The 21,118-nt window shown below is 57.2% G+C and overlaps 2 protein-coding genes across 10 annotated transcripts in view; one reads left to right on the forward strand and one right to left on the reverse strand.

Annotated features, from left to right (window-relative positions):
• NT5C2 (5'-nucleotidase, cytosolic II) overlaps positions 1-7,537 on the forward strand; it is an 81,042-nt gene extending 73,505 nt beyond the window's left edge. For all 6 annotated transcript variants that reach the window (XM_090056768.1, XM_090056770.1, XM_090056771.1 and 3 more), the window contains 8 exons: positions 583-624; positions 1,760-1,867; positions 2,185-2,251; positions 3,129-3,299; positions 4,295-4,346; positions 4,647-4,707; positions 5,194-5,370; positions 6,215-7,537. In XM_090056768.1, coding sequence (XP_089912894.1) covers positions 583-624; positions 1,760-1,867; positions 2,185-2,251; positions 3,129-3,299; positions 4,295-4,346; positions 4,647-4,707; positions 5,194-5,370; positions 6,215-6,466 — 930 coding nt within the window. In that variant the 3' untranslated portion in view covers positions 6,467-7,537. The remainder of the gene's footprint in view (positions 1-582; positions 625-1,759; positions 1,868-2,184; positions 2,252-3,128; positions 3,300-4,294; positions 4,347-4,646; positions 4,708-5,193; positions 5,371-6,214) is intronic.
• Positions 7,538-11,909: 4,372 nt separating this feature from the next.
• The window catches only part of CNNM2 (cyclin and CBS domain divalent metal cation transport mediator 2), a 141,236-nt gene continuing 132,027 nt past the window's right edge, over positions 11,910-21,118 (reverse strand). For 2 of the 4 annotated variants that reach the window (XM_090056981.1, XM_090056980.1), the window contains one exon: positions 11,910-20,041. In XM_090056981.1, coding sequence (XP_089913107.1) covers positions 19,832-20,041 — 210 coding nt within the window. In that variant the 3' untranslated portion in view covers positions 11,910-19,831. The remainder of the gene's footprint in view (positions 20,042-21,118) is intronic. The other 2 variants (XR_016443451.1, XR_016443450.1) reach the window with 2 other exon arrangements.

Here is a 21,118-nt window from a genome sequence, read left to right on the forward strand (position 1 = left end):
TCTGCGCACTGTGAGCAAGCCGTGAAAAACCCTTTGTATTGCCGCAACGTTGGTTGGTCCCTACGTGTATTTCCATAACACGATTGTTCTGAGGTGCTTGTAGCAATAGGCTGTCCTGAACCGTGGACTGAGTTAAGCTTTAATGTCTTTTGGACCATCCATGCCAGAGAGTAGCAATGAGTGCTTCCTCCTGTCAGAGAGAACCTGGGATTTATGACTGCCCAGTGGAATGAGGCAGCTTTCATAGCCCTAGTCCACGTGCAAAGCCACAATGTTATTGTGCACAGGAAAATGATGAAAGATCTTTTAAAGGTCTGTAAAATATATCCGAAGTATCTGCAGATTCCCACGGCAAGTCTGTTCTTTGACTGTAAAAAATGGCCGTGTTAACACCAATGGATGCAAAAACTATTCACTCGTTCATCGTGTCTCCAAATCTAATGCTGAAAACTACTATCAGCAAATTGCAGAAATAAGAAAAGTCTGCAGCCTGGAAAGGCGAAGGCTGGGACATTTGCTCTTATGAACTACATAACTAGATGACTCTTTAAATCTAATAAACATTTTTTTAATTTCTTTCAGAAAATTATGACTTACCTGTTTGATTTTCCACATGGACCAAAGGTATGCGAGTGCGGGGGGGCAGACTTGGCAGTGAGTCATGTGCTTGCTTCGTTCAGTGTAGCAGGGCAGGACTCTCATCCTTGTTTGTGCACTGTGTGGGACTGGCAGGTTCAAACAAATTTGCTGTTTAGCTCCTTAGCTCCTTGCATGGGGTCAAGAGCAAACAGGATCCGGCCTCCAGGAGGATGCTGTCAGCTGTTTCAGAGCGGCGAGCTGTATTAATAGCACTGCAATCTAATAATACTGGGTTTTTGCAGCCAGTTTCGTATGGTTCTTGACATGACTTTAAGTTACTGAGGCATCCTCCAGGAGAGGGAAGGAAAGAGGGGGCTTGGGGTTAGACTGATCACACTGGGGAGACCCCACTGACTTCAGGCAGGTCAGTCCTGATTAGGCTGGAGTAAGTGGGGTCAGATTTTGGCCCTGAAACTTTTTAGTTAAATAAATTACCAGAGTTTGCTCCCTGTTTGGCTGCTCAATACGTTCATACCGATTATTTCATCCGCCGCGCAGCGTGTAGCTCAGATGCCATTTCACACATTCATTTACTGTTATGGGCCTGTCAGCAGCACGCCTGAGCATACGTCACCTGTGAAAATCAGCCTGTTAACTTAAACTCTCCAGAAGACACGGAGCAAGCAGTCCCCTTCTCAGCTCCAGTAGCCCCTCCCCAGCCGTGCTCCGTAGTTAGAAGAGGGTTGGACCCAAGAGACCCTCTGCACTGTACTGTGAAGCTGACGAACCCCACAGGGGCTGATTTGTGTAATTGGGACCCTTTACCCAAAACCTAGGCACTGTCAACAAAACATTGCATGGAAAAGTGGTCACAAGTGCTTGTGCCTCTGAGCCATGGTTTGATTAGGGGCAGTTGTTACGTGGCAGCTTCCCGTGGCCTTTGAGAGAGCTTATGAGGTCAAGCGCTGAAATCAGGAGAATCTAATGAGCGGGAATCTATTCAGCTTGTCCCCCTCCCCAAGGGGTGGCTGCATTTCCGCAGTGAGGGCCGTGATTCCCCAACGCTTCACTGCCCTCATACCCTGGGAGTGAAAGGGGCGGTCACTGCCACCACTTGTGTTGTCAGTGAGAAGCAGAGGCTGAATCCAGCTCATGGTTTCCATGTGTCTCCCTTTCGCAGCCCGGGAATGCTCACCGACCGTGGCAGTCCTACTTTGACCTCATCCTGGTGGATGCACGGAAGCCCATCTTTTTTGGGGAGGGCACAGTATTGCGGCAAGTGGACACGGTAAGTCCAGGAGTGGCTAGGGCTTGTACATCACGAGAATGGAAGCTTCTCACCTGGTTTCTTCAGGCACTGCGTTTTCCAGCCTGGGCTCAGCACTAAAATTCACCAAAGGCCAGGCTGGGCTCTGTGCTATATGGTGCCTGTCACTACTGACAGCGCAACGTGGCGGTAACAGGCAGAACTGAGCCTGTGTGTTGAGGAAAGAGAAACGTGCTGAGGACAGGCTGGTGAAAGCTGCCCCTGGCCCCCTAGAAGGGCAGATATAGGACAGAGAAGCCCTTTGAGGCCAACAAGTGATTCCCCCCTGTTCTGCACAGGTTACTGGCAAGCTGAAGATCGGGACATACACCGGCCCCTTGCAGCACGGCATCGTCTACTCGGGAGGTAAAGCAGGACTGGCCCGTTTTTTCTAGAATCATAGAAAATGGGGGTGTGAAGGGACTTCGGGGTCACATGTAGTCCAACCCCTGCTCAAAGCAGGACCAGCCCCAACTACATCATCCCAGCCACATGTGTGGAGTCTGAGTAGAGATCCAGCTCCCCTGCCTGTGGTCATAACTTGGCAGCCTCAGTTCAGACTCCGAGAGACACGGGAGTGCACCACTTGCCTGCACAGGTGCCTTTCTCGCACGGCGTGGCCTCCCACAGTCAGGGCAGTGGCTTACGTGATGTGACTGCCCGCAGATGCCCCTAATGGAGACCCGTGATGCCGGGCAGAGCTGTGCCTTTCTGGCACTGGTTGTGCCACATCGCAGCTGTGCCAGGGAGGCCATGCCCACTGGAGCAACACTGCTGCTGCTGCAGCACACTGATCTCTGCCTAGTGGAGATGCTGCCCTCAACGGCACCTGCTCACTCAGTTCAGGGGAAGGCAGGGGCCCGCTCTGCCCACCCAGACACTGACCGAGGCTCGGTCCCCATAGCGCTGGCAGGTCCTTGAGCTGGGACCTGTGTTGTGGGACAGCAGCTCTGGGACTTCAGAGGCTGTTCGCTGCAGCTTGGATGTGCCGTCCTGGAGCAGGGTTGCAGGGGGAGACACTCTCCCCAACCTGGCCCTGCTTTCTGGCCTGACAAGGGAGTGCCCTGGGCAAAGATGGCTCCTGGGGGCCAGCGCTTGTCTGCCAGCAGTTGCCTGGGTTATCTGCAAGCAAGGCTTGTGCTCTGATGCTGTAGCGAGAGGCACATGTCTGAGCCAGGAGCGCCAGGGACAAGGGGAATCTCATTCGCAATTGCTGGCCCATCCTGTTTTCCTTCCCCCTCAGGTTCCTCCGACACGATCTGTGACCTGCTGGGCGCCAAGGGCAAAGACATTCTGTACATCGGAGACCACATCTTCGGAGACATACTCAAGTCCAAGAAGCGGCAGGGCTGGAGGACCTTCCTAGTGATCCCGGAGCTGGCCCAGGAGCTGCACGTCTGGACTGACAAGAGCGGTAAGATGGTCTTGCCCTGGCACGTGCAGCGCTCAGACAGGCTCTGACCTACCTGAGAGAGACGCCAGGGCTCGAGGGCATGCACTGCTCCAGAGCCATGTGCTTCTCCCCCAAGGCGCCCCAGCCTCTTTGCTGACTAGCTCAGGGCATCTCTGCAGCGGTGCCCACGGCTCACCGGGTCTCGTGAGCGGCTGCTGCTGGATGGGAAAGCAGCTCATGACACAGCAGCGCCCCGTCTGCAGATCGGGCCTGTTCAGCACAAACGAGGGCTGTCCTCTCCCTCCGATCACTGCTCTCTTCCCCACCTCACCATCTCAGCTGCCCCAGCCCACCTCTGGCACTGAAGGGGCCCTGCTGCTGTGCCTCTGGGGCAAGGGGCGTGCGGCAGTAGCCAGGAGGGTCAGATTTACTGCACACAGCTGTCCTGAAGGGCTGCGAGGCACCTGTGGTGCTCAGCAGCAGGGAGGGAGAGGGTGGGAGAGCAGCAGGGTTGCAAATGCTCAGAGGCAGGCGGGGGAAGAACAAGCTGGAAGCAGGTAACGCTGGGCTCTGCCAACAACCCCTTCTCCCAGGGCCTGGCTTCTGGGGACAAGGGTCATGGGATGTGAGGGGCACGCACTGCAGCTGTGACCCTGCATGCCGCTCCCCCCCAGTCCTCACAGCAGCAGATTCCAGCCTCTTCCCTTTGCTTCCTGCTCCTTCGGGCATGCTTAGAGGACAGGAGCCTTCCCCAGGCTCACCCCTACGGGCCTGGCCCTGCTGCTGTTGCACTAGCTATGACATTACCTGGGCAGAGGCTCCTGGTGTGTGCCCCCAGCCAAAGGGAGCGAGCCCAGAGGGCAAACCCAGGGCCCAGCTAGGACCAGGCAGAGCAGCTGTCAGTCCCATCCTGGGGGGCAGTGGGGCAAGTAGGAGCTGATGCTTTGGCTCCTGGCGGTTCTTGGCTTCACCGGCTAACCTGGTTTTTGGCTGTTTTCTCCTCTGGGGTCCTCCAGCCCTTTTTGAAGAGCTGCAGAGCCTGGACATCTTCCTGGCAGAGCTGTACAAGTGAGTGTGCAAGCCCTCGGCCCCTCATTCCCTGGCCCTTCTCCCCATACAGGCCCCGAAGGCCGGGCCGGGCAAGCCCTCCAGGACACAAGGGGAAGCCAGGCAGAGCGCGGCTGTGGCTTGCTCAGCCATGCAGTGAGCCTGGGGTTGGCCCCTGGCATCTCTTCTCCCAGTTCTGTGCGGGGACCACAGGACCATCCTGCCCTGATCTCTGAACAAGATCCCTGCAGAGCTCCCGCCCCAGCTGCCCCCTGCGCGGCAGGCCTTTCAGACTTTGTTTGCTCTTTCTCCGGTAACCAGGCACTTGGACAGCAGCAGCAACGAGCGCCCGGACATCAGCTCCATCCAGAGACGCATCAAGGTATCAGTTGCACAACACCTTCCCCCCCCCACACAGGATCCCTAGGGCTTTCCTGCGGGGACCCAGCTCTGAAGCAGGGCACCAAAAGGTGGGCAGTGCTTTGCAGCCCAGCAGGCTCTGTCGCGAGGTTTGTCCCTGGGTATTGGGCCAGCATGTCTCTTATGAATCTGGCCTGCTCTAGGCCCCAGCCCTGGCTCCAGCCCTGGCAGGGATTCGGTGCCGACTCAGAGGTGGCAGCCAGTGGCTCAGCCTTGCTGCTCCCTGGAGCCTCTGGGGAGGAGTTGTCTCTCCTAGTTCAGATCATCAGAGCCCCAGTTAGATGAGTGCTCAGCCCAGTGCAGGGTCACGGGCTCCAGTGCCCAGATGTTAGAGCCCCAGGGGTCTGTGATGTGCTCACTGCTCTGAGACCCCCCTTGGCACTCCCAGTTCCTGCCCACTCTGCCTCCACGGCTGAGCTTGCGCCTTCCATCTGCCCGTTGCTTGCAGAAAGTGACCCACGACATGGACATGTGCTACGGGATGATGGGAAGCCTCTTCCGCAGCGGCTCGCGCCAGACGCTCTTTGCCAGCCAGGTGATGCGTTACGCAGACCTCTACGCGGCGTCTTTCATCAACCTCCTCTACTACCCGTTCAGCTACCTCTTCAGAGCCGCCCACGTTCTGGTGAGTTGTAGCCCATGGAGAAAAAAGCAGTGAGCCTTGCAGGCAAGTGCCCGGTGGGCAGTGCTGGCAGGGACAGGTGCTGGGAAGGCCTCGAGGACACTGGCGCTTGTGTGCAGCGCAGAGCCTGCGCTCCAGTCTCCTGGGGCAGCTCAGTGCTGGAGTTCCCCGTGGAGGTGATGTCACTTCAGGAGCAGATGATACCCTGCTGGCCACCCTTCTCTTCTGCTTTGCTTACATTCCTTCCTGAAAGGACCGCAGTGCTGTTACAGTGAAATATTCCCCTGTACGTAAGCTCATCCCACCACAGCGCGGGGCCGGATGGCTCGGAGAACTTCCCTCGCCCACCCAGTGTTCACAGCCCCTGCCAGACCGCAGTCGGGGCCGATGCGTGGCAGGAAGATAGTGGTGCAGAGCAAAAGGGATTTTAAGGCCTTGAGACTTGTGTTTAGAGCAGTGCAGAGCTGGGGCTGTGCTACCTTGCAGGGAGGAGACCTAAACAAGGGCGCCGTCTCCATTTTGGGCTGGCACCTGCCCTGTCTTTATGTTATTGGCACAGGCCTGACTTGTCCTGGGTGCCAGGAGAGTCCCTGCTGTCCCCAGAAGAGGCAGTGCCTGAGGGCAGAGTGAGGCCCGCTGCAGCACAATCTTGCTCCGGGGATTCGCTCCTCCAGCACAAAGGCCCTCCACGTTTCTCCCGTTAGCTCTGTAATGCCCCACACCCAGCTGCCGGCCTGTGCGGGATCAAGTGTGAGCCTGCGTATTTGTCAACGTTTCCTGCGAGCGCCCGCGGTCCTGAGCAGCTCTGCCTGCAGGACAGCCCCTCCTCTGCCTTGTGTTTGTGCAGATGCCGCACGAGTCGACGGTGGAGCACACGCACGTGGACATCAATGAGAAGGAGTCGCCCATGGCCACCCGCAACCGCACCTCGGTGGACTTCAAGGATTCCGACTACAAGCGGCACCAGCTGACCCGCTCCATCAGCGAGATCAAGCCGCCCAACCTCTTCCCCCAGACCCCACAGGAAATCACACATTGCCATGACGAGGATGACGACGAGGAGGAAGAGGAGGAGGAGGAGGAGGAGGAGGAGGAGTAGGCAGGACAAATGGAAGCATCTCTGAAGACAAAGCGTGACTGTAGCAGGGAGGGAGAGCAGATTCCCATGGTGGGTTCTGGGGTGACGGGGATGCGATTCTTTTGCAGGCGCCTTCAGAAATTCTCCAAACACTCGAGCCAAATTCCTGCCGCCCGCCGGGGACCCGCAGCCCAAGAGTGCAGACGGTTCGGGATGCTGCTGGTCTGTCGCCAGCTGCTGCACCCGTTACACCCCAGGGCTTCCTAGTCCCCTGGGGACGCGCCCGTCCGGTTTTCGCCCGCGCAGCATCCTGCGAACACTTGGGAGTTGGGGTGGTCGTGGGGAGAGGCCGGGGGCCAGCTGCCATGGGGCCAGCAGCAGACAGAACGGTTGCAAAGGATCCTGCCTGGCCCCCTCTGCCCTAGCTCCACGCCAGCCAGTCCTAGCCGCTGTCCTGTGCAGGGGAGCTCCCGGGTGTCCGCCACCGGGTGTCCCCTGGACGTGGCCCCCTCCTGCCTCGGCGGCACGGCAGCCCTCCCACGCAGACGACGTCGCACGTTCTGGGTTTGCTGCATCTTTGTCACATCCCGGTGGCAAAGGCTTGTTCTGTCCGTCCCCGGCCCCTTGCAAGTCTCAGCCTGCCAGGCCGCGGTTTCATCAGGAGGGCCGGGCGCCGTTGGTGGCTGCGGTCCCCTCCCTCCAGCACAGAAGCAGGAGCGGTGGAAGGCAGCGAGCAGGCGCAGTCCCTGTCTTGGGGCCTCACCTGGCGTCCCCTGAAACGGGTGGTGCTGGCCGGCCCGCGAGGGCCCAGCCGACCCATGTAAGCGCTGTCGTCTCCAAGCCATACGGCGTGCACGCAGCCCCAGGAACGGCACGACGCGGCAGCCTGCCCGTCCCGGCACCACGTCGCCCTCCAGACAGTGCCAGTCCCCTGGCCAGAGCAGAGCGCCCGGCTCTACCCTGTCAGCCCCTTGTTCCAATCTCGCGAGTGTCTTCAGCCCCCGTCCCCTGTAAGGGTCCTTGACAGATGAAGCAGCAGGGCTTGTCCTGCTGCTGGGGCAAGCGCCGAGTCAATAAATGATGTTTCTAGTACGAGCAGGTCCTCGTCTTGCCTGGCACCAAGGGAAGGGTCAGGCCCACAGCCTGTCCTGGCTGCGTGGGCACAGCAAGCGGGCACTGGGGTACATCCCTAAGGACAGAGGGTATCAGGGCAGGCGAAGTTGTGTGGGCCACCCCACCGCTGCCAAGCACTTGTGATGGGGCCCGTAGTTGGTAGGAGCTCTCTCACACCCTTGGGATCTGGGTGGTGGGAGGTGAACGCAGCGTATCCAGGGCGCCTTCCCTTCCCGGAGCCCCTCGGCAGCTGCGCAAGAAGTGTCGGGTCTGGAGGCCTGGCCTGAGGACGCCCGGCGCTGGGGCAGCTCTGCCGGGAGCAGGGGGAGAGCTCCTGGGCCGGGCGCAGGACCTGCCGGTGAAGAAGGCCAGCAGGAAGGAGGGTCGGCCTTGACAGCAGGGGGTCTACACGCACGTGGGCCCCACCTCCTCCTGTAATGTCCTCAGCCCATCCCCCCATGCCTCCCTGACCCCATCCCAGGGCACTAAGGACCAGTTGCCCCCAATTTGCTGCCCTCCGTCTTCTGAAGGGGCAGGCGCTCCCAGCATCCTGCCCCCACAGCCTGCCCTACACCACCCCTCCCTGGGCTGCCTGCCAGCTGGACACACACTGCCAGCTCTCTGTCACCACGTGCACACATCTGCACATACATGCACACAGACACACAGCCCCTCACACTGTGTCCAGTTTTGGGCTCCACAATTCAAAAAGGATGTGGAGAAGCTTGAGAGAGTCCAGAGCAGAGCCACGCGCATGATCAGAGGTCAGGAAAACAGATCTTACGATGACAGGCTGAGAGCCATGGGACTCTTTAGCCTGGAAAAGCGCAGGCTCAGGGGTGATCTGATGGCCACCTACAAGTTTATCAGGGGTGACCACCAAGATCTGGGGGAACGTCTGTTCACCAGAGCGCCCCATGGGATGACGAGGTCGAACGGTCACAAACTCCTGCGAGACCGTTTCAGGCCGGACATAAGAAGAATTTCTTTCCTGTCCGAGCCCCCAAGGTCTGGAACAGTCTGCCAGCGGAGGTGGTTCAAGCGCCTACATTGAACACCTTCAAGAGTAAATTGGATGCTTATCTTGCTGGGATCCTATGACCCCAGCTGACTTCCTGCCCTTTGGGCAGGGGGCTGGACTCGATCTCCCAAGGTCCCTTCCAGCCCTGATGATGTCTATGAAATCTATGAAAAAAACCACTATATTAATCCAATCCCTCATATCGATGTATACCCCCCCCTTTTATACATTTACTAGCGAATTGCCTGTCAAGACTGGGGGGGGGGAGATGGAGCCCTGCCGTGTGTGGCCCCCCCCATCGCTCTGGCTCCAGCCCCACTCCACCCCCAAGGCAGATTTAACGTGCGCCGGGGCCCTGGCCAAGCGCGACATGGGAGGCTGCCTGCACCACGAGAGCAGGGCTATGTGGGGGAGGGGTGGCGGGGGGCATGGAGAGGCCCCTTCCCCTTCCCCTCTTGCTGCTGGGGGGCAGGGGGAGGCAATACATGCAGCCTCTGCTCCCTGCTGCCTATGGCCAGTCGCACACACAGGTGTGCACACAGAGGGGCATCACTCACTCCCTGCACATAGACACACAGACACAAACATCCTCTCCCTGCTGTGAACACAGACACATACACACACACAGACATGCATGCAGCCGTGCACACTCTACTCACTCTCTGGACTTGGACACACAAACACACCCTCCTACACACACACAGGCATGCATGCAGAAGGGTGTGTGCTCAACTCACTCTGCACATGGACACAGCGCCAAACACACTTACCTGCCATGAACAGAGCTGCAGGCACGCATTCAGACACACACACACACACACGCAAAGACATGTACACACGCAGACAACCATGCACTCTACATGCTCTGCACATGGACACAGAGCCAAATACACGCTACCTGCTGTGAACACAGAGACACACACACATGCACACAGACACACACACGCAGACAGGTGTGCACTCTACTCACTCTGCACATGGACACACAGAGACAAACACACTTTCCCTGCCATGAACACTGATGCACACATGCATGGCCACTTGCACAAACACACAGACACATGGATGCACACGCATGTACACATGCATACACAGCCACACATGCAGCCAAGTGCACACTCTACAGTCGCTGCATGTGGACACAGCTCCAAATACACTCTAGCTGCCATGACCAAACGCAGGCATGCACACACACAGAGGTGCACGCAGAAATCCATGCACACAGATGCAGACAGATGCACAGCTGTGTGCATAGCTGGCTGCACACGCAGGCACACACCCTTTCACAGAACCACCCCTGCCCTGCCCCACCCTCCATCACTGAGGCAACCCCTGCCCTCTGCCCCCCCCTCCCAGCTCCTTGCTCCCTCCCAGGCCCTGCTGCACTGACCTGGAGCCCAGCGGTGCCCCAGGATCCCCCCCATGCACCCTTGTGCAGGGGGTGGGGGGAAAGCCCCACTGCTCGGCTGGCCAGAGCATGTTTCCCACCACCAAACTTATAGAAGCATATCTATGCATCCGCCCTTTTATATATTTATAGAGCAAGTGTGCACACATGCACATGCATGCTGGAGGTACGTGTACGTGTGTGTATATACCCATATGCACACACACGCACCTGTCTATACCCCCCCGCTGACGTTCATGTGGGGCTTTGTGGGCACTCACTTATGCTCTGATCCTTCCCGCTCATGCTTCAAGGTTTTGGAGGGCTGAGGCACAGCTGGGGGGGGGCGGTCAGAGGTGCTGACTGAATCCTCCCCTGGCTCCAGCCGACAAGGCTCAGGGCAAAGCAGACAGGGGAGCCGGGGAACACTGTTGGGGGCTGGCCAGTGCTGCAAGCCGTGTAGCGCAGGGGTCAGGCTTGCCCGCAGCCCGTGTCTGCAGCGTCCATACGCGTGAGGAGCAGGGCAAGCGCAGCAGCCCAGCATGGCCATGGAGTGGGGGGTGCTCCCGTCACTGGGGGAAGCACAGCTGGGGAGCGCATCCACCGCCGGGAGCAGAGTACTACCGTGCCACAGGTCTCTTTAGTGATGCCTGCAGCCCTTTGCTGCTTTGGTACCAGCGTCCCCCTGGCACGTTATACAGTCACTGCACAAAACCTCCACTGGCACCCCCAGCCCCAGGGCAGACAAGTGCTGCAGATCCATCTCCCCTCTCGAACACGAGGGCAGCTACATCAGCAAGGGAGCAAGCGGAGAGCAAACGCCGGTTGAAGGCAGAGCGCTTTCCTGTGGGGTTTCATGTACTAGTCCCTTCCGGGGCACCTGGCCGTGCCCAGGCGACAGGAAAGGTGACATTGCATACTCATAGACAAGGAGGGTTGGATGGGACCTCAGGAGTTGCATCTAGTCCAACCCCCTGCTCACAGCAGGACCAGCCCCAAGTACATCATCCCAGTCACGTCTACCCAGGTCTTCAAAACCTCCAAAGATGGAGACCCCACCACCTTCCTGGGGAGCCTGCTCGTGCTTCGCCACCCTCCTCGTGAGAGATTTTCCTGATATCAGATTGCTCCAGGCCCGAGTGAGTAGCGTGCAAGCGTGCGATTGCTCCGGGACTGAGTGTATTCGAGTGAGAGTGAGCGGATCTGCGTGTGGCGTGTCCGCAGACCTGGGTGCCTGCTTGAGCTTGCGCCTCCGTGGCGGGACGGTGGAGCACTGCTGCAGTGGGAAGAGCTCCTGCGCACATCTGTGGCGAGCAGAAAAGCTCCTCACCCCGGAGAAAAACCTGGCGAGCTGCTGGCTTAGTAAACCAGGCATTGGTAACAACAGACCGCTGCGGATCTTTTACGATCCAACTTTGCATTGATGGTTGTTATCCCTTACTTGAAATATCCTTAATAAATCCTCACCCTGCTCGCCAGGCACGAACGCCAGGCAACATGCACCTCTTTGTACCCGAGATCGTCTACAGGTCGTTTCCCATACGACTGCGGGGACAGCAAGTAGCACAGGAACCCCTGGGAGCTGGGGCAGGCAACGCACTGGAAAGGGATTGGTCTCCTCGCCCCAAAAGGGGCCAGAACCTGAATGAGGATCTGGACCTCTGTCCCGAGGGTGGCTTGTTTGGAGCTGGCGGGTCGGAGGCAGAGACCGACACACCAGCAAAGGGAGGCGAGAGCTGGGTGCATTCGCTGGCGGCCCTATGGCCTGCTGCCCTTGAGAGAGAGGGAGGACACCTGCATGAAACGGGAGTGCACTCACGTGTGAACAGCCCTTCACCGATACTCCAGCGTAGAGCATGCCCTTCAGCTGCGGCTGCGCCATGCTACGTCAGGCGTGTTCAAGGACAAACAAATATGAGAGCCAAGAGGAGGAGGTTGTAAAGAAGGGATTTTTATTGGGGGGGGGGGGGGGAACAAAAAAAACCCCACAGCCCTGCTGGAAACGTCCCCCAGACGAAGCACCCCAGGCAGTGTCCACCACATCCACCCCGCCAGCACTCACAGACACGACAGTGCCAGTGCGTCCGTTCGGTCTCTGGCTTTCATAGCTCTGTGCCTCATCCTGTCCCACGAGAGCCAACAGCAACGTGCTATGGTCAGTGGGAAGGAGACGGGCCCAACCCTCTTGGGAAGTGAAGAGGCCGCCAAGACATTGGGGATGCATGAGCCATGATTGACCAGCACGTGCCCACGGCACCCAATGCACACGATGAGAGAAAGAAATGACCAGTTGGCCCCTTTAAATAAAGTGAAGGTGAAACACCGAGGAGGGAACAACGCAGAAACGGGAACGTCCAACAGAAAGGGGAAAAAAAATTAATCGTTTATCTAGAAAGAACAGAAACGAACAAAAAAAAACGCTTTTAAACAAACAAAAAAAATAATCACAAAATATACAAATAAATCAGGTACAAAATAAATAGGAGAGATTGGAAATCTACAACAAAGTCGGAATAATTATAAAACTCATTTGCATGACAATCAGTTTACGAAACGTATACACTTCATCCACGGCTTTCTTTTGTGCTTATGCGGGTTTATGTACACCGTCTGAAATACTGTAGGCAGGACGCTACAACTCTGAAAAACAACGTCATGTACAATATGATACAGACAGCAAAGACCACACGGGATGGAGAAGGTGACGCGGGGGAAGAGGCCGAGGACTGGCAGCGTAACCTAAAGGCCGGCGGGCGCTTGGACAGCAGGGAAACGCATTTTAAAAGGTGAACAGCAAAGCCTTTGGGCAGGACTAGAAGTGGAAGTCGAGAGCGTCTGTGCAGACTTCAGCAAACAGAGGGGCAGGCTTTAAAGGGAAGGTCTACACACAGGGAAGAGCTTGGTTTTCGGGCTAAGCAGGCGTTTGAGCTGCAGCAGAGAAGTGGGGCGAAGTGAGAGAGAAGCACAAACTCAAGTATTTGGGTTTTCAGTATTTGGCATCGTGACATCTGCACCGCGATTCGGATGCAAATCTGGGAATCTGCAGGAGCATCCATGGAAGAGAAAGTCCAAGCTGTGAGGTCCGTCCCAGGGGTCCTGTCCTAAGATCCCTTCTTACCTCCCAGCTCGGAGGACACCAGACCGCAAGGCTAGCGCCGGGGGATCCGCGCTGCGAGCGCTCCCGCGTGCCACGGAGGGATCTCTCCTGGCGCAACGCGGCTGTGACTCCCGTGAATGCTCACCCCCGCCTCTCCACGCTGGTGGGGACCGGCCCAGAAGGCATGAGACCGTGTCAGCAGGTTGAGTGAAGAGTGTAAAAGCCCAGGCTCCGTGGCAGGCGCCGACTGCAAGTCCACCCTTTCGGAGCGATGCCCCGGCGCTGGAGGGACAAACCCTCCGTGTCGATGGCCCAGCAGAGGCGCTGCGCTCCCCTCCGATTCGGGACGTCTGCTGCACGAAGCGCTGGAGATCTGCGGTGCAGAGCTAACCCCCTCCTCCCTCCTGGCGGCAGGACTGCAAATAAATCCCTGCCCCGCGCTGCTAGCCAAGTAGGCCCCGAACAGCCTGGAGGTGGAGAACCAGCAGGGACGCCGCTAGCGTTGGGTCCGCTTCGCGATCTCGGGCGTCACTCAGGCGTGCCGAGCTGGGGGCTGGCGCTAACGTTTCCCAGCTCCGACTTCAGCGCTACAGCTTGCAAACTCCAACCTCTGTGAACAGGCAGTGCCCGCTGCGTACCTTGGAGGACAGGAGGACTGCTTAGACAGCAGGCACCTGGGGAAGCAGCGACTAGACCTCCTGACACCTGTTTCACTGGACTCGGCAGGGTTGGAGTTGCCAGCCCCATTCAAAGGCAAAGACTCCAGAGATCACGGGGGGGTGTGCTGGGATGGGAAGGAGGAAGGTCTAAAGGTCTGAGATCCTTGCTTTCGAAGTCAGCCCCGAGAGCAGCAAGGACAGCTACTAACCCTGGCTAACGGACGACGGTGGGGCAAGAGCAATGAGGGAGTGTCAGACCGTCTCCCAAGGCAAGGGAGTTGGAGCCAACGAGATGCACCTGCACTTCGGGATTTGCAGGGCTCGATCCCATCCAGGGAAGAGCCAAAGCATTTGAAGGGGTAGACGAGAATGGACCGCAAGCGGGTCACGGAAGCAAGGTGTTCAGACCGCCGCCAGAGCGTGGGGCTACCGCCCGCGCGACCAGCCAAGCCCGTCCTCCGCCCAACAGCCTGGGTCGTAAAGCTCTCTCTCATCTCCAAGCAGTGCTCTGTGCCCAGATCCCAGGCCTGGAAGAAGAGGAGTGGGAGATGCATGAGATTTAAGTGGAAGATCGAAGCTGCGCTAGTCTGGCGGTGGACTGGGGCCGAGCGCTCCCCTGGCACAACTGGCGCTCAGGAAGCAGCCCATTCGCACTGCAGGGAACCGAAAGGCAGAAAGGTTCGACTGAGCGCCATGGCCGTGGAGGAGGGGCGGGCGTTGCGGGTGAGCTCCTCAACACTGGTCCTCGCCCGCTGCAGCACTGACATGGGCCAGCGTCCACTGGGAAAGGCCGCGCATGCCAGGCAGCTATCGCCAGAGGGACTGGAGCGGGAGGTGCCTGGTGACCAACGCAACGGGTTCGGGAGACGGAGAACAAGCGCCCGGCGGGGTGCTCATCTAGCGACGCTCCCCGGTGCACGTGCTCCCTCTGCCCCCCAGTCTAAACAAGGAGGAGGGCTGCTTCCCCGCAGCTCTGCCGGGATAAAGCTGCTGGGCTTCTCGCAGACCAGATCCACTCTTACCCTTCCAGGCCCAGAGCCACGCACCTCCTGGGATCCGGCGAGAGCTTGAAACCCCCTGCACTCGAGCGGCGAGGAACAGCAAGTCCGAGCACGTTCAGCCTGCCCTAGCTGCGGCACCAGAGCTTACGACAGCCACAAAGACGCATCGACGCTGGCCAGACACCATCGATGGCCCGAAGTCTCATGGCCGGATGCTCACAGGCACTGCAACAGCATCCCCCGACCCGGCCTGCTGCTAACCACCGTCCCAACTTGGGTAACTTCACGCCTGGGCCCCAGATGCTAGTCCTAAGCCACGGGTGCGTGCGCTGGACACCAGGTAAGATACAGCACAGACCCTACGCAGGGCCAGTGTAGATATTCTCCAGCAGCGGGAGGAAGAGGCCTGTCCCACCTGGTCCCAGAGAGCCTGGCTGCATTCGCCATCACGTGAAATACTTACGCAGGACGCTGTTCAGGTCTCTCTTGGCTGAGCTCTTCGGAGATCACATGAAGCACCGCAGCAAGCACTGCTGCAGCCCAGTCAACCGCTCCGCTGTACTTTGAGCTGGATGAAGGGAAGCCCCTGTGAAACCACCTCCACGTCCTGCCGGGGAGATGCCTGCGGGTCCCGGAGATTCGCTCTCCTCCGCTTCCTGCCACGTCCTCTCCCATCCACGCTCCACTGGAGAAGGAGACTGCTCCTCCTCCGAAGAAGTATCCAGGCACAAAGACACAGGGAGGAAGAGGACACATGAGGGGAGGCAGCAGGACCTGGGAGGAGGAGGAGGTGGGAAGGGATGCAGGCAATTCAATAAATCAAGCTGAACATGCTTAACCCCTCGCATCCAGCGCAACTCAGCTCTACGGCACCTTGAAGGAGCCCGACCGGGCCCGCCCTCCAGCTCCGGCGGCGCGGGTCAACCTTCGGCTGCATCACCACCTCCGCTAGCCGTCCCGCCGCTCTGCCAACGTACCTGAAACCCAACTCTCTGCTACAACCCACTTCTCGGGTCTTCGGTGCGACATCTTTCAAGCGCGTTTAGGGTGCCGACAAGCGGGGAATGGGACAAAGGGCCGTCCGGGAGACCTGAATTTGCGTCTGCAGAGAGAAGGGTGGGACTGCCAAATCCCTTCCCGCAACGCAGAGCTAGCGTGCTTCGTGTGATCTCCCGGAGTCAGCAGGGGTGGGAGAAAGACTCATTGTAAAGCAAGAACATGCCTTTCACTCTTTACAAAGATTTGGCAATACACAGAATTAAAAATCATGGTTACAACAGATTCAGGTTTGTTTCATTGGGAGGAATTCAACCGACAGGAGTGTAAAAACGAATTCACAGTTGTGCATTTAAGATATTAGTGTCAAAAACCTCACTTCAAAGAACTCTTGTGCAAAAATGGTATCAACATTAGAAAACATGGCCACCCTGCCCTGCCCCCGCCCCCGACCAGACCGGCGTCCGCACCACCGCCCGGACCAACGGACACGGGACAGGCCGCAGGGGCCGACGCGGAAAGATGCAGTATCCTTTCTATGGAGCAAACCCTCGCCATGGGCCAAAGGCTGGAGTCAAGTCCAGCAACCCCCAAGACACTGGACTGGTTGTCTGTGTCGCGACAATGCCCGATGGCAGAGTGGAAGCCCCCCTCTTCAAGCCAATTAGTAGCGGCTTGTCTCCGTCTAGGAGAGGAGCCTATAATCCTTACGAAACACATCTGTGACTGACGGGTTTCATACAGATTATGTCATGTTCTGCTCCAAATGCTGGACGTGAGAAGAGGGACGTTTCCCAGGCAGCCCTCGCGTAATCTGCAACACAGACAAAAGAGCACAGCAAGGAGGGATTCGCCCGCGAGATCGTGTCACTTTGGTCAGCGGGAGCAGGTCTTCTCAACCAGCCGTGACATGGCACGAAGCGCGGAAACCAGCCCGGAAGAGACCCCCTGCCTCCGAGGACAGCTTCGCAGAGCAGGTTTGATAGGAAGGATGCTGCACCCCACGGTTACCCCCGCGCGCCGCGCTTTCAACGACGTTGTACATCCAGCACCACAAAGCCATGGAGGTGGCCTGACTACGAAGGGCCGATGCGGAGAAGCACGTCCCTGCCTGGGCCAGGGGTTAACATTGCAACGTCGCCTCACTCCGCTCTGTAGAAGGAGGTGCGATGCTAGCAGCTCTCCTCGAGCTGGGCAACAAGGGGCTGGTTTAGCAGGCAGCCCACCAGCCCGACCAGAGGCCTGGGTGCTTTCGGGACGCTGTCAGCCCGCAGGTGGCTGCAGCCTTCCAGAGCCGATGGGGTGGTCGAGCTTGTGAACCGGGCATGAAGAAGAGCACATTTAAAAGGAAGAAAAACCAGAGATTTAGTGTTCTTAACTACGAGCTTAAAAAGTGCGAGGGTCAAGTCTGGGACTCGGGTCTCCAAGCTTGGCCTGCCCCCGTGTTTGATACCACGCGTGGGACCGCTGTGCTCCCCTCCGTGGGTGTTATTCGTGCCTCCTGTGAAAAGGGACTGGAAGTACGGGGCAGCCCATTCTCACTGGACAGGGTAAAAGGAGAGTGCGGGGTAGGACAAAACCCACCAAGGAGCCGCTCTGGTGAAACGCTGCATGGTTCACGCGCTGTTTGCACAGACATCGCTACGAGGCCCAAGGTCATGTTCGGCCCAGGGCCGGAGTCAGGATGGAAGTGGGGCCAGCGCTGCCCCCGGGGTCACTGGGAATCAGGAGAATCTCCAAGTCAGAGCTGGATGGAAGGGAGGAAAACGCTACATTACACTCGGGTCCTGGGGTGGTCTTCGAGCAGCAAGGACTGAGCTGACTGCAGGATGTGGTCTTCTCTCCAGGGAATAATACTGAGGTCAACTGTCACACTGTCTTGAAGAGGGTACTGAAAAAGGGAGAGGTGTGGGGGCTCCTTGGTCCCTGCATGAGCTCCACGACGGACACTGCTTGGCGGGGGCTAGAAGATACATGGTGCGGACCTCCCATCTTGCCCCTGTTCTGGGCTCGGGCTGCTGGAGCGAGGAAGCTGGTCATGTCCTGGGCTAAGCAACAGGAGCAGTGCTGAGGAGACGCCACCCTGCTTCCAGAATCGGAAAGATGGCCTCATGGAAGCAGCAAAAGGGGAGAGGGGAGGACATAGAGGGGCTGCAGGGGTGGAAACTGCCCAGGGACTAACCTCTCTGATCCCTGGAGCGCAGCATCTGCTCCTGCACAGCTCCGTCTGGCATGGAAGTTTTGTCAGTTTTTGAGCAGAAGAGGATGGTCCTGCAGTGGCCGAGGTGTACAAGCCACTGGGAAGATTCACTTTGGGTGTTGTAGCAGCATCTTTCGTGTCAACATCCAAGGGGTTGGGGACAAACGATCACTCCTAAATCCTATCCCAGTGATTTATCACGGGCTGCAAACATGCTCTGGCTGGAGGACAGGGTGCATGAGCTGTACAGGAGCTCAGAGTCTGAGATCTGACGTGCTGGGGTGCGTACTTCCAACACAGCAGGAGGCAGAGAGCATCACCACACAAGTCCCGGTCATACCAACGCAAATTATCCAGCAGATAAAAACCACCCAGCACCCCTTACGGGGAAGTCATCCCTGCCTGCAATTTGAGGAGACTACACTTTTGTTGATTAAAAAGAACCTCGTCCGTGCAGATGCAGAAAAGGATCTTGGAGTCATCATTGGTACCAAGATGAACATGGCCAACCGCACCTTGTCGTGCATCCACAGATGCATCTCGAGCAGGTCCAGGGAGGGGATCCTCCCCCTCTATGCGGCACTGGTCAGGCCGCGGCTGGAGTACTGCATCCAGTTCTGGGCGCCACACTTCAGGAGGGATGTGGACAGCATGGAGAGGGTCCAGAGGAGGCCACTCGCATGATCGGGGGCAGCAGGGCAGGCCCTACGAGGAGAGGCGACGGGACCTGAACCTGTTCAGCCTCCACGAGAGAAGGCTGAGGGGGGATCTAGTGGCCTGTTACAAACTTGTCAGGGGGGATCAGCAGGCATTGGGGGAGTCACTGTTCCCCCGAGCACCGCCAGGAGTGACCAGGAATAACGGTCACAAGCTGGCAGAGGGCAGATTCAGACTAGACATCAGGAGGCGCGACTTCACGGTCAGGGCGGCTAGGGTCTGGAACCAGCTTCCAAGAGAAGTGGTGCAGGCCCCTACACTGGGGGGCTTTAAGAGGAGGCTGGATGTACACCTAGCTGGGGTCGTTTGACCCCACTACTCTTTCCTGCCATGGCAGGGGGTGGACTCGATGATCTGCCCAGGTCACTTCCAACCCGACCAACTATGAAACCATGAAACCCCCAGCTTCATATTCAAAACACATGATATTTTTGGAGGCTACAAAACTGTAAATGTAACAATATTTGCATTTTTACAAAGAAACCTTCTGCAATCGGAGAGATTATTAACACCAAAATAACCACCCCTTCCCTGAAACTGAGCTGGGGAGAATGTAATGCCCTTCCCCAAACTTTCAGATGGTTATGACAGAGGTTCCTTGAAGTTCCACTCATTCCTTGTCTGTAGGAGACAAATACATACAAGTACCAGTTACCATCTTACCAACAGAAAAGGACCAAAGAGAAGGATGGAAAGAGGCCGAGGACACTTGGAGCCAATTCACAAAGTCACGACACAGCCTACTTGGGGCTGGGGAGGGACAGCAACAATTTTAAACTCTGCAAAATACTCTTTTTAAAAACATGATCTCTCTTGAAAAAATAAATCGGAGAAAATTCTTAAGCTCCCCTGTGAGCATTTAGAAAGGAGGAAAAACCCAATGAGGAACAAAGGTACGGCTAAAAAATAAACGCCATTCTACTCCGCAAGAAGGAATCGCTTTGTTCGCGAGGGTGGCTCGCTGCTCCCAAGGTTTGTTTGGTTTTTTTGTTGTCTTTCTTGCTCCGCTCTCCTCGTTTCTTCCTCTCCTGCTCCCGAGACGGGCACAACGTCTTTGGTCTCAGAGCACTGGGTGCAGCACAGCATTTCAAGCACGTACTAAACGGTGTCCGCGGCCAGGTGGAAGGCAGGAAGGAGCGAGGGCTGGTCCTGCTGGAGAGATGGGGCAGGAGGGGGGCGTGTGGTGGGGTAGCTCCTAGATGGCGCCTTCGCTGTGCATACTGTGATTGGACTTGTTGTGAGTCACACAGTTCTGTTCGTTCAGCAGGTTTGCCGTCTCGTCTGGCAAACCGTCATGCAGCTCCGTAAGAGTCAGTTCGATTTTAGTGTTTTCACTGTCCGAGGACTGGGGGGTTTTGTCCATCCGAGATGCCATCAGGGCATTTTGGTACTGCTGTCTTGAGATCTATGCCAAGCAGACAAGAGAGGACACAAAAAAGCCACAATCACACTTCTGTCTCTGCTGCTCTGCTGGGAACATAAATATCCTCCATTTCCCCGAATACCGCAAGCAAAGTCTGTTTGTCCTGGATTCATCCCAATTTCTATAAAACAAACCAGAGTCGCACGCCTAGAGTGGCCCCAACTTACTACCGCGACGTGGCGACGATCCGCTATCACAACTCCGCCAACCCAGAGGATGGAGCCACATGACAAGGGAAGGATTTAACCTGCTGCAGAAACTGGAGGAGGCACCAAGGAATTTCCAGTTACTTACAGCCGTGGAAATGCCTGGGACCAATCCAGACCTCGCTGACACTGAGCTTGGGGAGGAAGGAGCGTTACACGTAGGAGTAATCAAGGCCCTCCACGCGCAGTGCGGGCCAGACTGGAGTCCTTACCCAGATGCCAACGGGCATCTGGTTCAGTCTCATCTGAGCCGTGCCCAGGGCCAACATCAGATGAAAAAACAAAGTCAGGCAAGACTCTCAAAAAACTTGCTACCCCCATAGATTTGCTGCTCTCAACTTGGGCCAGAATATCAAAACCCTGCTCTGAGCCCCGATTCCCCATGGAGAAAGCAAACCGGCTCACCCCATGCTGCAGCTCACAGGGCTGAGATGCTACGTACAGGAAATGCCGAATGCTTTCTGGAAAGCGGCAAGCGATCCCCTTACGCTGGATTACCCATTTTGATTCCTGACACTGGCTGAAGCGATGTACATACAGGAGTGACCTCAGGTTGAGCAGCAGCAGCTGACTGACTTGAGGGAAGTACAAGGGGTTCCTTCTAGCAACCCACAGCTTCCCGATGGCTAGACAGTAGAGGGGGGGAACGGGGAAGCCAGGCGACTGGCTCGCAATGCCCCCAAAAATGCATTTGTGAGTGTGAGAATGAGATAACCTTGGGTTATCAGTATGAGTGACTGCACGATAAAGATGGGACAACACACGTGAAATGTTAAGCACTAAGGAGATAAATGCAAAGGTGGATAAGTCAGAAGAGGCTTTGGTAGGTGTCACACACATTTCAGCCACTTGA

The sequence above is a fragment of the Crocodylus siamensis genome, chromosome 7, assembly GCF_052110815.1.
Source record: "Crocodylus siamensis isolate JL-2025a chromosome 7, ASM5211081v1, whole genome shotgun sequence".
NCBI classification, from domain to species: Eukaryota; Metazoa; Chordata; order Crocodylia; family Crocodylidae; genus Crocodylus; species Crocodylus siamensis.